This window comes from Phoca vitulina, unplaced genomic scaffold, assembly GCF_004348235.1.
Source record: "Phoca vitulina isolate PV1807 unplaced genomic scaffold, GSC_HSeal_1.0 scaffold19, whole genome shotgun sequence".
In the NCBI taxonomy this organism is placed as follows: Eukaryota; Metazoa; Chordata; class Mammalia; order Carnivora; family Phocidae; genus Phoca; species Phoca vitulina.
Genome location: NW_022589722.1, coordinates 31,294,291 through 31,311,173, shown reverse-complemented (window position 1 = coordinate 31,311,173; position 16,883 = coordinate 31,294,291). Strand labels below are relative to the sequence as shown.

Genomic DNA, 16,883 nt, shown 5'->3' with positions numbered 1-16,883 from the left:
TGTATGTAACATAATTATGGATGGAACATATTTATATAATGTACAAATATGTATTTATATATAATAACGTATGCTATACTATGATACAGTATAATTCTCACTTAATTCCCAGCGGTGGCGACGCAGGGGCTCAGACGCCCTCCCGCCTGCCACTGTGCACTCCACTGTGCACCACTCACGCACAGACCAGATTTACTGCTGTCCTGCGGGATAGGAGGCTGCAGGTGACGTGGCACCAGATTCGGCCAACGACTTACCTCCACAGCAAATTATAGCAGCCACAAAAAGGGAGATATCACTGTCGTCCAGCTCTAGCGCGTTGAACTTCATTGCAAAATCAAACTTAGGTTCCATGATATCACAAAACGGTTTCCTTAGGCTCTTTAGAAATTCACGAGTTATAAAACCATTTCCATATGCTACCAGCATCCCGTCTTTATTCATCACAGAAGACAGCATGGCAAATATGGCCTCATAAACTCCGTATTTCAGCAAAGTGACCTGATCATTCAAGTCCAAGTTGGCGAAGCCAGGGATGGACTTGGCGAACTCGGTGAGCTCGGTGACGGTCTCCACGGACGTGCACTGGCAGCAGTGGAAGATGCGGACTTCCGCCTCCTTGTTCTGGATGCCGTTGGCCACCAATTTGGCCACCAGAGTCTTCTCAGCCATACACAATGTCTCCATGTCGTGTATGACAAAGGGCTGCAAAGAAAGACATGGAAATGAGCCAGGTCACTGGTGACAGGCTGTCCTCTTAATTATCAATGAACTGATGAGCACCCACTGTCTGCGGGTCACCTGCGGAGAAGTGCAACAGGAACAAAGTGTAGTCTTCGTCCTTAAATAACCTCAAAATTGGTTGGGGACACCAAGACATTCATAGGGAACTAGCGATACGAATCAGTAAGATAATAATCATCAGTGCCTGACACCGGGTGGGGATTTCATTGCTATGAAAGGCAAGTCCTGATTTCGGCAATAAAGCTAACAAGAGAATATTTGCAAAGCACTTTTAATACTTTGTAATATTCTCTGAACTCCTAAATACCTCTGCAATGGCCCTAACTACAATAACTTTGAAATTTTTATCACTGAAGAACAGTTGACACACAATGTTACGTGAGTTTCAGGGGCACAGCATAGCGTGATTCGACACATCTACACATTAGGCAGTGCCCACCCCGCGAGTGGAGTCATGACAATGTAACTACAATATTACTGACCATAGTCCTCATAATGTCCTTTTCATCCCCAGGGCTTATTAATTTTATTACTAACAATGTGTGCCTTCACCTCTTTCGCTCATCCTACAGTAATTCTTAATTTTACCATTTTATGAACTTTGGAGATAACCATTGTTACCTGACAACTGCCGTATGAGTAAATTTGGCAGCTAAATAGAACTCGGAAAGTTGGTGTTTGTGTTTGCGTAGCAATAAGCAAACAAGCATTGTTAAGCCCTTGCTCTCTGGGAGTAACCTGGGAAAATCTTGAAGGACCCTCACCTCCTCGTGTGTAAGACTGAGATCTGCACTTTGGTGCTCTGTGTTCTGGAACAAGTGCAAACCCCTGGGCCAGCAGCCTACATGTTGCCATATACCATTTGCTTCTAAGCCCACGGGTCCTGCCATTTTCTAAGTACCTAGTGGAGGAAAGAAGAGACGGTTGGCCCCGTTATTTGAAGCCAGCATGCCCAGGAGGGATTATAGATCTGGTGGGGCACAGGGAAACAACATAAATGTTTTGTGCTGCTGCCCAAAATGTGCACCGGATTTGTGTGCAGAGCAGAAGAAATGACAGTCTCTCGGCGATCTCTCTGATTTATAATGTGTTCTATAGATCAGTAATGAGGTGGGCTGAAGCATTATTTTCAATTCCTACCAGGATACATAAAATGTAGAATGCCTAAGCAGCTCATGATTTTAAGACTCACTCTGCCAATGGGCAAAACATGTCAGTGACACTCTATCTGGCCCCAGGGCACAATGTGTCCCCTATTCCTGAGCTCCCAAGAGCACTGGAGGAACCACAGCAAAAAACCATCTTCAGGGCACCTGGAGGGTATCCTTGTCTCAGAAGCAAGGCAAGCGCGTTGGAACAATGAAAGGGATTGTCTTAGAAATGTTTAACCAAAATCAGAATTTACAATGCAGCGTTGGATAAAAAAAATAATTTGATTCTAAGTCTGAAGAAAGGGGATACTCGAAAAATTACCTGTGCGTGAGTGAAAACAATCTGAATACAAAATTCAAAGCCAAAGTCCTGACTATCTCAAGTCTGGTTAAGGAAGACTAAAACCATCTCCTTCCAAAGACTGTAAAAGCAGGCCGGATTACTGTTGTTTGGGGAAAGTTTGGGGGCAGTTCTGTTTTCTGGGAAGTTGCTCACATTGAAGGAATTAACATTCTAGGGATACACAGCAGTATCCCTTCAATTCCAGAAAGTACACTAGTAGGCCACCTTGGCTGTATCGCTGGCTTTGTAACCTTCGGCAGAAATAAAGGCATTAAAAACAAAAGTTGTGTGGCCCAAAGAAATTTGGGAAACGCTGAGTTAAATGAAGTTAGGGCCTTCCAGAGTCTCTACCGCAGCAGGTGTGTGCTGGGGAAGCTTCAGGAACAGGGACAGGCTGGGCAGGGGTTCCCCAAATGTGTGATCCCAGAGCACTTGCGTCCTTTGCTGGAGATTCTCACGACCGGTGCGGGACCGGCCATGGAATTTGCAGGGCTTGGGGCAAAATGAAAACGTGGGCCCCCTTGTTCACAAATGATGAAGAATTTCAAGACAGCGACAGCAGGGCATGAAATCCCGATGTGGGGCCCTTCCAGGCAAAGGACCTTGTGAAACAGGACACACGCCCGTGAGACCCGCCTGGGACTGGTTTTATGTAAAACATACTCTCGTAAATGGGGATGTATCTGGTACAAATACTTCATTTCATTTTTATAAAATTATCACTTGGATCTTAAGAAGGCAGGGCCTCATTAACAGACAAAATTAGAAACCATCTCAATTCAAAACCAGTGGTAACATTTAGAAACCAATGTTTATGGAAACTCAAGAGAAAATGCATATACTAACACGCTTGATAAACACTGTTGATAGGACTATTTAAAAAAAATCCATGCTGCTTATATTTAATTATGGAATGCGCCTTTTATACTTAAGTTTGAATATGAATGTATCTGACATCACAGGTGGTCATTTCAGATAAATAAAGCATGTTGTCAGGAGTTTAAATAGCACGAGCAGAAAGCTGCCCAGCCCCCCCCAAATCACTCCCCACCAAGACCAGAAGGTTCTCCTAACTGACATCTATCACTCGTGCTCACGCCTGATGGTGTTCTGTGTGTGTTAATGATGCCACTGACAAGAACTCATCTTTACATACATCTAAATAGCATTGTCTACATAAAATCAGGCAGCACCATGTTTTAGGAAAAAATTGTGATTTATTGGTAGAATTGCTTTAGATGAAACCATTCAATAAGCTTTTTGGTTAGATTTTACTACACATTTCAAGAAACGGTATAAAATATTAAGAATGTTTTTCAATCTTAAGGCAACTTAAGTTGTCGGTGTAATATTTCAGCGTAACACTGTGGGCAAAACCCCACCACGTGGTGCATCATACGCCCTAAAGCCATTTCAGGATGGCACCCAGGGGGCCCCTTGTCCCAAAGATCTCGAAACGCTGAGAATAACGTTGAAGGCCCTTTCAAAACGCGTGTTAGAATCTATTCTCGGCCACGTGCCAAAATCTCATCCCCTTGCTTCATTCATTCTTCTCAGACAAGACACTTGACCGTTAGTGACTGGCTACAAAGCACTCATGATTTTGTCTAAAATTCAGTTATCTTCTTAGAGGATACAGATTCTCCATAACTGAAGACATTCAAAGACTCTAAAGATTATTCCCGACAATTTTGAGCAATATGGGAACCTTTGAGATAAACGTATGCGGTCCCCTTCATTTGAATGAAGAAAGTTATGATGGTCTGTGACATTACAAAATACGAGTACTAGTGCATTCTTTCATTCCCACGGACTTCAATGCTCCTCACCCTCTCACTGCATGTGGCCTCCTGGAGAGCATTCTTGTGGTATTTTTAACACCTCAAGCGTCAACACACCAACTTTTTAAGACGCTGTTGAAAAGCACATCTTTTGGAAGCCAAGTTCAGATGGGACTGATGTACCTCTGTGCCTCAGCTCTGCTTCTGTTTCTGCCACCCTCAAGTCATAGGGCAGCCAGGGCCCTGACGAGCTCCGACCAGGTCACTAAGGGCCCTGGTGGTTTTCTGGCCTCCGGTTCTGAAATCTCAGTGGCTCAAACCAGCCCCATGCCCAGACAGAAATATTCACTATCTCTCCCACCACCCTCAACCCTCAGCTAACACCCATATTTTCCCAAAACAATGGGATCTACATGCTTCCGGCAGCTTCCTTCCTCCTCCCAAGACCCTCCCTCCACCGTTTCCTGGCCACCTTCCCACAGCATCCCCCTCCTGGCCCACCCAGCCCCTAACCAGTTCTAGGTGAGCTGTAGGTCTTCGTGTTAGATGATCTACAGGCCACGGAAAATAGAAAAGCAGAGGCTGTGTCCCGCACTGTGAGCTCCGAGCTCGGGCCAAGGGGGACAGGGCTCCTTCCAAGAGCGTGCAGATCTCAGTGGGGTATGCAGAAGGATACTCCGTGGGAATGAAACTAATATTAAACAAGAGTGTTTGGTTAAGAGTAAAGTTGACTTTTAAGTTCCCTTTAAATTCTAAAAACCCAAGAGAGAAGTGGAAGGAAGATCTCTCCTAACCATTTCCAGGAGAGAAACTCAAAATTAAAAGGTTACTTTGCTTTCACCCTTATGATCCAGAAAGGGTCTAATTTATAAAAGCCCCTGGGGCCTCCCAGCATGGGTGTGGTTTTACCAATTTAATAGAGTTTGCTTGAGCCCTTCTGAAATGTCTCAGCCTATTTAATTGGAGAATTTTACTGAAGAATTAAAGACTCAGTAAAAGAGAGGTTTGGTTTGTTCATGAAAGTAAGTCGCTTGTGAAATACTTCATTTTCCTGTGACTAAAAATTCCAGCTTGTAATTCCCAATCAGGATCGCTTTAAGCTACTCATTAGTACGAATTAAACCTGTTTTGCCATGCTCATAGGAAAAAGGTAAAATATCTTCATTAGCCAACCCTGGGCTGGCCCCTCTTTGAAGTAGCTCTGAGATCAGCTCTGCAATGGACACAGAGACTGAGCCGACCGCGGGGTTGGGGGCAGGTGGCAGAGTGCACTACAGAAAAAGCCCAGAACTGTCCAGAGAAGACAATGGAGTTTCTGTAAACAAACAGCCCTTTCTAAACCCAGAGATGTCCTTGCCTTTTCATTGAAGAAACAGGAGTGGGGATGGGTGGGGGGCTGCAGGGCAAGGGGGTTGGAGAGGAGGGAGGAGATTTAGGGGAAGGATGCCAGAACACTGTTGAGGGAAAGAAAATGCTTTCATTTTCTGGCATTAAAATAGAAATTTAAGAAAAAAAAATAGAGGTTTTTAAAAAATGCATTTAAGAGATGACCCTAAGCTATTAACCAGATTTTTTCTTTTCTTTTCTTTTCTTTTTTTTTTGGTGTATTAATTACACAGTCATTGTAATGACCTCGTTGCTAGGAGCTCTGAGGTGGAGGAACCTGAAGATCGGAGTTGCTGATAAGCTGCCTCGGCCTGCTGCCTCGGGGCCCACACTGCCATCCCACCTTCCCGCCATCCAACCGTTGTCTCCTCAGCCCCTCCCTGTGGCCAGGGGGCCACCTCAGGTGGGAGCCCAAGCAGCAGCGAGGTCACCTACCGGGTTATTGCTGGCCTTCCCCGCGAGGATGACCCGGGCCTTGACCTTGTTCATGTTGAAGTTCTTGAGGTAGGCCTCGTAAATTCTCTTGGCGAGGGACTTCAGATCTGCCGTTTCTGCATCTTCTGGGTCATGTTCACAGGTGAGAATTTCCGCTTTCAGTTTTGCTTTTTCAGATCTTGGCATTCGTCCAAAGCGAATTGCTGGGGGCGGGAAGGGGGGGACACGGGAGAGAACGGGAAGGGGGCAGAGGTGAGCACTGGGGCGCAAGGCAGGGGACCGGCTGCTGGGCGGAGAGTGCGCACCGAGAATTCAACCACGAGAGCAAAGCTGCCCCTCAGGACTAGTCAACGTTCTATTCTGGAGAGAGGAAAATAAAACTCAACCCTCCATCAATTCTGGACTCTTTCAAAAGGTTAAAAGGAAAGGCAATCCCTCATTTCGTCAACAGGATCGGTTGAAGGTTGTTTACTGTCATGAGGTCTCAAATTGACCCTTAGTTCAAGGAGATGGCAGTTTCCCCCAGGGCGAGTTCATGTGACACCTTTTTCTTTGTCCAGAAGGTGGACATGCAACTGCTAGGAATTAGTCATTTTAGATTTACCTTCGCGTCATCATTGGCGCGTTCTAAAATGACAGTAGGGTTCAGAATAATGACATTCGCTACGTGGGACGGTGTTTGCAATGGCACATGCTTCGTGCAGACTCTGGGACCATTCTGGCGTCCTGGGGGCACTTCCAATCGGTCTGAAAACCTTCGATCAAAGTCTTACCGTGAGAAGTGTCTAAGTGGAATTCCCGGAGCTCTGCTGGGTCTCAGCTATGTGACACTGCTCCCTTTTTGGGCTATTCTGGTTGCAAAATGATCTGGGCACGAAGTGTTGCCACACATTCATTCAAAACACAGTCTGCGGCGACCAGACAAGGGAGGTAAGCTGAGGCACGGGCTGGGGAAGCACACTAGACAACCTTACCTACCGTTATGGGACATCCCGACCGAAAGGCACTTGTGGAAACGACAGTATTGGCACTTATTCCGGTTCTTTTTCTGAATCTTGCAGCTGCGGTCACATTTGTCATAGGCCAGCTTCAGCCGGATGGTTCTCCGGAAGAAACCCTGTGGGATGGACGCACGGTTGGGGAGGGGCTACGGTGGGCCGGTAAGTCAGCGTTGTGGCTTTACTCACGTTTCTGGTCGTTCACTTACTGTACTTTCCAAATGGACTGAAATTAGCAAAATCATTCTAAGAAGTCTGACTTAATTGGGACAAATTGAAAAATTTAAATTTCATTACATGTAAGATGAAAAACTAACAAAATGAGGCAAAATTCAAAGTCGTTTCAAGACGTCCTCGTCTGGCTTGGGAAGACCCGGTTATGGTCTCCCAGAGTCACTCAGTCCCGTTCCGATTCATACAAGTGTCACTTTCCCTCCCCAGCTCACGTCCAGATTTGTGACTACACAAATCTCTACGTAAGAGAATACTAACTCCCTGAAAGACAAAAATTATAATAAACCAATAAAAGGAAGCCACTTGTTTGTAAACAATGTTCGTGCTTTACAAAAGCACTAAACTCTACCAAGAAACTTCAGTATTTAGTCCATGAGAAACAAAACGTAACACCAGGAACTCAGGCACAGCCAGGTGGGAAAGGCTATTTCACAGGTTCGTGGTCAGAAGGCTTGTGAAGGAGTCTGTATTTGCTGTGGTTCTTTTCCTGTTGGCTTCCCACTCATTCCTGCATAGTTCAGATGGGGCAGGTCCGGCGGGCCCACGGGAGCGGGGACAGCAATTTCTTGGGGAACAGGAGGGGAGGTTGGCACCTTCCCTCAGCTGGATATCTAGGTCTGTAAAGTGGGATGGCCAGAGCAGGCACAGGATCATGAGGTTGAAGAGAGAACTCTGCCCGTCAGAAGGCAGCGTGGCCTTCCGTCCCTGCGGCCCAGGCCTCTGAGGCCAGCCCGGGCTCGGGCGTGGCATTGCTGTGTGAAGGACCCGGGTCGGGCCTGTGCCACGAAAGGCTGTGCTATCGTCCGAACGTCGGCAAACTGTCTCAGCACGCACACGGGCAGGAGACGTCTGACCTTAACCGAACACTGAGATGACTCGATGCCCCACGCAGCAGGTACATGAAGTACCAAAGCTGGAGAGTGTACACAAAGTCCTAAAAGCGTGATGTGGGGGCCTGCCACCTCTGATTGCTAGATCTTTCCAGTGATGATGAAAATCTGTGTTTAAAATAAAAGGAAGCACCCGTTGTCCCGAGCAGGGGCTCTCCTCCCTGCCGGGGTCCACCGTACCTTGCAGCCTTCACACGCGTGAACTCCGTAATGGTAGCCTGAGGCTTTGTCCCCACAAATTCTACATTCAATGTTCAAGGCTATGCTGGAAGGTTCATCAACACTACCGGGAGCCACCGGGTAAGTGACCGACGAGGGGCTCGAAGCTGGTGAGAGGGTGTCTGAGAACAGAGGAGAAACACTGATGAGCATTCCAGACACCATCATCGATTTCTATACCAGGTTTACGAGGACATGATTGCATGTGGGAGGTGCCGGCTAGTGGGCAGAGTTCCCGGCCTGGGCTGGCCCCTGTCCTGGGCTGTCTCACCCCTGCCTGTGTGCCTCCAGTTACCATTGTGGCATCCCCAAACCTGCCGCTGGGCTGCCCCCGGGTTCTGGACCCACACACCCAGCTGTCTCCCCTCCCCCAGCCCAGCTCGGCCTACACACAATTTGTACTCTGCTTCCCTCCAGCTCTTCTGCAAATGTTAACTCAGTAAACCACACCAGAACACAGGATAAAAATCCGTGTGGGCAACACTGAAAGCAATAATCCATGAAAAATTACAAAAAAAATTAAGTTGGACTTTCTTAAAATTGAAAACTTCTTTCTGCTCTGCAAAAGACCCTGCCGAGAGAATGAAGGAGACAAGCCCCGGGCAGGGAGGAGATATCCGCACAACACACACCTCATAGAGGACTTGTACCCAAAATACACAGAGAGGTCTTAAAACTCAATAAAACAAACAACTCAATTAAAAAATGGGCAGAAGATCTGAACAGATACCTCACTGAAGAATGGTAGCAAATCAGTATCACTTGTCATCAGGAAACTGAATTAAAACGAGACATCACTATGCACCTATTAGACTGGCTAAAACAAACAAACATGAGCGCCTGGTGGGGCTCAGTCGGTTAAGCGTCTGCCTTTGGCTCAGGTCATGATCCTGGGGTCCTGGGATTGAGTCCTGCGTCGGGCTCCCTGCTCCGCGGGGACCCTGCTTCTCCCTCTCCCTCTGCCCCTCTCCCTGCTTGTGCGTGCCCTCTCTCTCCTGTCTCTCTCTCAAATAAATAAATAAATAAAATCTTTAAAAAAAACTTAAATTAAAGAAACCCCTGACAACACTGCATGCCGTCAAGGATGTGCAGTGACAGGAATGCTCGCTCGTGGCTCCTGGGACGGTAGAATGGTGCAGCCACGTTGGACGACGTTGGACGACAGTTTGGCAAAACAGTCTTAAAGGAATTACACTCTAGGTATTTACCCAAGTGATCTGAGGACTAAGTTCACACAAAAACCTACACATGGATGTCTATATAAGCTTTAGTGTTAATCTCCCAAAATCAGAAGTAACCAAGATGCCCTTCGATAGGTGGAAGGATAAAAAGAAAAGCCAGTCTTAAAAGACTATACAATTTAAATATCTGACGTTTTGGGGAAGCTGAATTATAGGTTTGGTATAAAGGTGAGTTGCTGGGGGGAGGGTGGGAGGGATGCTGAACAGGTGAAACAGAGGTTTGTTTGGAGATGGTGAAACAATTCATATGAGAACATCATGGTGAAGACACAACAGGATGCATTTGTCAAAACCCACAGAACTTTACAGTACAGAGCGAGCCTTCAATGTGTGCAAACAAAAATCATTTAGGAGGTTGGGGCACCCCCGGGGGAGTATTGAGTATGACAAAGCAAGCTCACCATGTCACACATATATGGAATGGCCTCCCTGAAGGAGGCGTGGAGAAGACCCCACCCAAGGAAACTTGGAAACGAGTGGCATCTATGGGACTAAAGGATGTCAGCACGGGGCATCTGCGGATAAAGCAGCCCCCACGGGGATACAGGTCACCCACCCTGACACCACCATCATGTAGACCAGAGACAAACCACGAATGGAAGGAATGGTGGCGTGGGAGCTTGCGGATCAGCTGGGAGAGGTGAGAGTGGCCCACGTGGTAGCCGGTTAGCACAGCAGCATCGGGGCAACAAACAGAGATACCAACAGCCACAGACAGAAATACTCACGGACCTGTGTATGGATGTGGATTAGTACATGCTGGTATCTTTTTGCTCCAGCAGCTAAAAGAGCCTAAAAGAAAAGACACTCCAGCAGCGGCCAGGACTCTGACAAGGCTGGATAGAGCTCTGTGACCATCACTCACAGCGAAAGGCTCGGAATCCACCGGCCATCAGGTAAAGGGACTCAAAAGGGTTTTGCCTCAGTATTGGGGCAAACTTAACTGTAGGATCAACACTGTTACGGTTCCATCTAACATGAGACCTGAAAGGTCAAACATTTTCCAAATAACTTAACTGTGTCCCAGGACAAAACTCAGAAGTATTTATGGGAATACAAAAATATCCATCATGAACAAAGTTCATAATGCACGGCATCCAATAAAAAAAAATTACAGGGGTGCCTGGGTGGCTTAGTCAATTAAGCGTCCGACTCTTGATTTCGGCTCAGGTCATGATTTCAGGTCAGGCTGCACCTGAACTAACACAGATGATTAAAGTTATGACTGTATCCTAAGTGTTCAAGGATCTGGATGAAAGACTGGAGACTGGGTGGAAAAGAACCGTGTCACACTTCTAGTGAGTTAGACTACACCACCTGGTGTGAGAAATACACTGGATGGGATCAGAGCCAGCTTAGACACTGCAGAAGAAAAGATTAGTAGACTTGAAGACACAGCAAAAAAACTATCCAAAATGAAACACTGAGAAAAATAAGATGGAAAAAAAACAGCTTTATAAGTGAAATCTACCAACCATTTAAGGAAGAAACAGTATCAATTCCACAGAAATACTTACAGAACACTGAAGAAGAGGGGGCATTTCCTAACTCATTCCATGAGGCCAGCATTAATCTGATACCAAAACCAGATAAAGATTTTACAGGAAAACTAGAATGAATATTCTTCATGAAGACAGATGCAAAAATTCTTTTTTTTTTTTTTTAAGATTTTATTTATTCATTTGACAGAGAGAGGCACAGCAAGAGAGGGAACACAAGCAGGGGGGAGTGGGAGAAGGAGAAGCAGGCTTCCCGCCGAGCAGGCAGCCCGATGCGGGGCTCGATCCCAGGACCCTGGGATCATGACCTGAGCCGAAGGCAGATGCTTAATGCCTGAGCCACCCAGGCGCCCCCAGATGCAAAAATTCTTAACAAAATTTTAACAAGTCCACCATGTACAAAAAGGACAACACATTATGACAAAGTAGGATTTATTCTGGGAATACAGAGTTGACTTAATCTTTGAAAATCAAATAGTGTAATTTGCCATATCAACCAACTAAAAAAGAAGAGCCATTTGATCATCCTACTGGATGAGGGAATAGTATTTGACAAAATCCAACATCAATTTCTGATAAAAACTCACAGAAAACTTAGGATTAGAAGGAGAACTTCCTCAACCTAGGAAAGGGAATCTATGAAAAACAGTTATTGTCATACTTGGTGGTGAAAGACTGAGATCTGGAATAAGGCAAGGGTGTCTCCCCTTATTCAACATTGTACTGGAGGTTCTAACCAGTGTAATAAGGCAAGAAAAAAGAAATAAAGGCATTCAGCTTAAAAAGGAAGTAAAACTGTCTTTATGTACAGATGACATAATTATCTGTGTAGAAAATTCTAAAAATCTATAAAATATGAAACACTCAGCAATAAACCTGACCAAAATATATGACATATCTGTACACTAAAAACTAGAAAACATTGTAGAGAGAAAATTTTTAAGATTTTATTTATTTATTTGAGAGAGAGAGAAAGTGAGCAAGAGAGAGAGCACACAAGCTGGTGGGGGGCAGAGGCAGAGGGAGAAGCAGACTCCCCACTGAGCAGGGAGCCCGATGCAGGGCCCCATCCCAGGACCCTGGGATCACGACCCAAGCTGCAGGCAAACACTTAACTGACTGAGCCACCCAGGCACCCCTGCGAGAGAAATTAATGAAGAGCTACCTAACAGGGGAAATAAGTTCATGGCTCAGAAGGCTCAGGGTTGTTAAGATGTCAATTCTCCCCACGTTGATCTTTTGATTTAAGGCAATCCCAATCAGAATCTTAGCAGGCTTTTTTGGTAGAAATTAAAAAACTGATTCTAAAACTAATAGAACACCCAAAACATCTTCAGAAAAGAAGAATGAAGTTGGAGAATTTAATGCTACTTGCCTTCAGGCATTATTATAAAACTACAGTAAGCAGAAATCAGTGGCATTGGTGTCAAATGAGACACACAAATAGAACCAATACAGGCGCAGGCAGGTAAAGCCAGTTGATTTTTGACAAAGATATAAAGGCCGTGTAGTGGAGATAGCAGTCTTTTTAATAAACTATGTGAGAACAGTTACAAATGCAAAAGAGAGAGAGAGAAAAGAAATAAGTTTTGATCCATATATAAAAATTAATTCAATAGATCTAGGACAAAAATGTAAAACCTAAAAAATGTAAAACTAATAGAATAAAGTGACTTTGGGTCAGGCAAATATTTCTTAAATATGACACAGAAAGCAGGATCCACGAAAGAGAAACACTGAAAAATTGCACTTCCTCAAAATTAAGGACTTCTTCTGTGTTTTGAAAACCATTGCTAAGGGGAAGTAAAGACAAGCCACAGACTAGGAGAAGCTACCAGAAATCACACATCTGATAAAATACTTGTATCCAGAATATATGAATCCTTCTCAACAGTCAAGAGCAAGGAAACCACTCACTTTAAAATGGGCCAAAGGTTTGAACAGAAATGTCACCCAAGAAGATGTGTACATATGAATACAAGCTTGGACTTATCACACAAGCAAGTCACGGGGAAGGAACATACAGCCTCAGAGTTAGTCTGAACTATCACAGTAACATTGTACGGCGACAGACGGTGACAGTATATAGCGGTGAGCGCCGGGGCATGCGCGGAACCGGGAAGTCACCGTGTTGTACACCTGAAGCTAATGGAACACTGTGTGTCAACTATACTTCGTTAAAAACATTTTAAAAAAGAAGATATCTGGCAAAAGAGTCTCAGCATCATTAGGCCTCGGGTAAATGCAAATGAAAACCACCCCCGTGACATCCCCTTACACACCTGTTAGGGTGGCTAAAACCCTGGTGGGAACCTAAAATGATATAACGCTCAGGGGCGCCTGGGTGGCTCAGTCGGCTCAGGTCATGATCCCGGGGTCCTGGGATTGAGCCCCGCATTGGGTTCCCTGCTCAGCGGTGAGCCTGCTTCTGCTTCTCCCCCTCCTGCTGCCCCCCCAGCTTGTGCTCTCTCTCTCTCTGTCAAGTAAATAAATAAAATCTTTTAAAAAAGTGATATACCACTCTGGAAGAGATTTTGGCAGTTTCTTAAAAGTCAAACATACATCTACCTTAGGTCCTAGCCATTTGCTCCTGGGTATTGAGCGAGAGAAGCTAAAGCACATGTCCACATACAGACTTGTACGTGAATGTTCCCAGCAGCATTATATGTAACAGCTGATACCTGGAAGCAACTCAAATGTTCATCGACAGGTGTATGGGTAAACAAACAGTGGCATATCCATACAACACATAAAAAACCCGAGCTATTGATATGTGCTTCGATGCAAATGAATCTCAAAAGAATTTTGCTGAGTGAAAGAAGCCAGCTGAAAAAAATACCTACTGCATTATTCTTTTTACATATAAACTTCTAGGTGCACAGACAGGTCTATAATGATAGAAAGATCGGTGTTGCTCAGGAGGGAGAGGGACACCCAGGGGTGGGGAAGGGGGTTTATAAAAGGGCACAAGTGGGGCGCCTGGGTGGCTCAGTCAAGCGTCTGCCTTCGGCTCAGGTCATGACCCCAGGGTCCTGGGATCGAGCCCCGCATCGGGCTCCCTGCTCGGGGGGAAGCCTGCTTCTCCCTCTCCCACTCCCCCTGCTTGTGTTCCCTCTCTCGCTATGTCTCTCCCTGTCAAATAAATAAATAAAAGCTTTATTTAAAAAAAAAAAAGGGCACAAGTAAATTTGGAGGTGATGGTTTCGGTCACTATTTTCATTGTGGTGACGGTTTCACACTCAAAATGTGTGTGTACACATCAAATTGTACACTTTAACTATGTGTAGTTTACTGTATGCCAATAAAGTCGCTAAGAAAAATCAGGGGCGAAAGAGATTGGCCATGCAAGCAGCCTCGCCCATCTGTTCTCCTGGGTGTAAAGTTTAAAGTGAATACATTTTATAGACGGCCCTTCCATGGGAGCAATTTACATAATGCAGAAATACCCCCCGAAGGATGGAAAATCTAATTTACAAATAAGCGGTAATCTTATCTCAAATTAGCTAGTCACACCAGCACTGGAGAACCTGGAAAGGAAACAAAGCAAGATTTTAAGAAGCAAGAGATGATGCCAAATGACCCAAAGGATTAACAACAACAGTGAGGAGAAGCTGGAGAAGCTCTGGATGACTGACCACATGCCCAGGGCCCAGAAGGCCAGGGGCCCAGAGTCAGGGGTGTGTGTCGAGTGCATTTCAATGTGATCACTTTTTGTAAGTTCCCCCTCTTTTGTTTTTGCCACAAAGTTCCTTGTGAAGGAACAAGAACCACTCTTGTGAAGACCAGGGTGGAACTCTCTCCCCCAAACCCTTGCCCTTACTTTATTTAGATGTGAAGTGCATGTCAGCCCGTGGACTTGGGTCCGGTGTGGCTTTTGATGAAGCATATGGACCACGAGGCTAGTTTATATGACATTTCCAAGTCTTATGTATCAGAGCTTCCAGATGGTTTAGGAATATATTTTAGATTATAGTTCTTGGCAATGACCTAAAAGACAACCTTGAAACAAACTGGAAGAACATAATTTTGGATCCCTCCTGTTTGAGGGTGAGGACTTGGGAGAAAGAAAATCCAGGCAGAGTGGCCGCTGTGGACTCTACCTTCCTGGACAAAGTGGGTGTCTGAACACTCTTCCTGTCCATGGCTAGAACAGAACTTTCCAGAGGTTTTACAACTGCACGCCCACCCTGCTCACGCAAGTTCCTTGTTTGAGAACGACCTCGAGAGTGCGTGTGACCTGAAGGAAAAGCGTATCCTTGAATCTTTCATTATAAAATGAACAATATGTTTTCCAAAGAAGTGGAGGGGGAACTGCCTTCTTTAAAAAAAAAAAAAGAAACAAATGGACAGAGATAAATCTCAAATCCAGAAGAAAGAAAATTTCTGATAGTCAGTATAACCACAAATAGTATACGAAAACAATTGGCCAGCATGTGGCGTGTCTGCAATGTGGTGAATCAAAGACCCATGTGGAGGGGTTGAGAGCTGGGTTTGACCCTGGGTTTTCTCCTACTCTGAGCTTGTCATCTCCAGCATGTCCCAGTGTCCTGGGGTCTGTCTCCCTACCTCTTTCCTCAAATAAACAGAATAACGAGCTCAAACACTGCTCTTGGGGTTCAGGGAGACAAGGCGTGCGTAGTGGCTACCATGATAGCCAGTAGCCTGGGCTGTCACTGTCCCGGACACTAGCACAGGTCAGCCATGAGGCGACCTCCCGAGGCTCTGCAAGGTGATCCCACACCCCAGAGGCTTTTCCTTGTCCCCCTCCCTCGCTGTTTCTGGAAGCTCCCATCACCCTGGACGTTTGCTCCTTTCCCTCGAAGCTCACTCCCTCGGTAACACGTCATGAGCAAGGCAGTCAAAACACAAACCACTGGGGCAACTGGGTGGCTCAGTCGGTTAAGCATCTGCCTTCAGCTCAGGTCATGATCTTCAGGTCCTGGGATCGAGCCCCACGTTGGGCTCCCAGCTCAGCTGGGGAGTCTGCTTCTCCCTCTCCTTCTGCCTCTACCCCTGCTTGTGCTCTCTCTGTCTCTCTCTCTCAAATAAATAAATAAATAAATCTTTTTAAAAAATCTTAAAACAAAAACCACGAACCATTTATAAAGGTCTGTTGGGGTCACTACAAAGCTGTTCAGACAGGAAGGCCACAGAGTCCCTTAACTCGTCATCTCCTCAGGGTCTCGCGCGGATCGTGCAATCCCTGGTTTTCTGGGTCAAGGATACCGCTGCCAAAAGGGATGTTCATACGAAGATCACAGCTTCAGAGCCAGCTGAGGGGCATGGGCTCAAGTCTCGGCACGGTCTCTTTCTAGCTGTGTGACCAGGCCATGTTACCTGATATCTGTGAGTTTACTTCCACTTGTAAAACGACAGGAGTCTTCTCACTGAGCTTTTACGAGGATTATGTGAGGCTTTGCGCAAGATGCTCTTTCCTTCTGCCAGGAATGTTCCTCCCTGCTGCTTTTATTTTTCTTTAAAGTATCTCAAACATACAGAAAAATATACAGTAGGACACCTGCCACCCAGATTTACAAAGGTAATGTTTTATCACACTGCCTCATGCCTTCTGTCTAAAGTGCAACCTACGGGAGCTAAGGTCCGGTGGGACCCTCTGCCCAGTCCCACCTTCCTCTCTGCAGGGGACCAGCATCATAAGACTGGCATGAGCTTTCCCAGATGTGTGTCCATACCCACCGACCACATTCGGTGCTGTCTGGTGTTGGAGATCTTACACGAATGGCATCACACGGAATGTATCGTCAAGCTTGTTTATTTTCATGCATTGTTGCTTCTTACGTGGATTCGAGTTCATACAGGTGGAGCAAATTCTTTCTTTTAAGTTATGATAAAGAACTCTGCTGCAGCAGCTTTCACATTCTATCTGCTTCCCTTGCTTCTTATTCTTCCCCACCGTGCAGGTCACCACAGCGCACGGCAACAACATACGTCCCGCACCGCA

At 45.7% G+C, this 16,883-nt stretch overlaps 1 protein-coding gene across 3 annotated transcripts in view; it reads right to left on the bottom strand.

Moving 5' to 3' along the window:
• The window catches only part of PPARA (peroxisome proliferator activated receptor alpha), a 65,494-nt gene that overhangs the window by 7,057 nt on the left and 41,554 nt on the right, over nucleotides 1–16,883 (bottom strand). For all 3 annotated transcript variants that reach the window (XM_032416222.1, XM_032416221.1, XM_032416220.1), the window contains 4 exons: nucleotides 8,143–8,303; nucleotides 6,819–6,957; nucleotides 5,841–6,043; nucleotides 258–705 (listed from right to left, as the gene is read on the bottom strand). In XM_032416222.1, coding sequence (XP_032272113.1) covers nucleotides 258–705; nucleotides 5,841–6,043; nucleotides 6,819–6,957; nucleotides 8,143–8,303 — 951 coding nt within the window. The remainder of the gene's footprint in view (nucleotides 1–257; nucleotides 706–5,840; nucleotides 6,044–6,818; nucleotides 6,958–8,142; nucleotides 8,304–16,883) is intronic.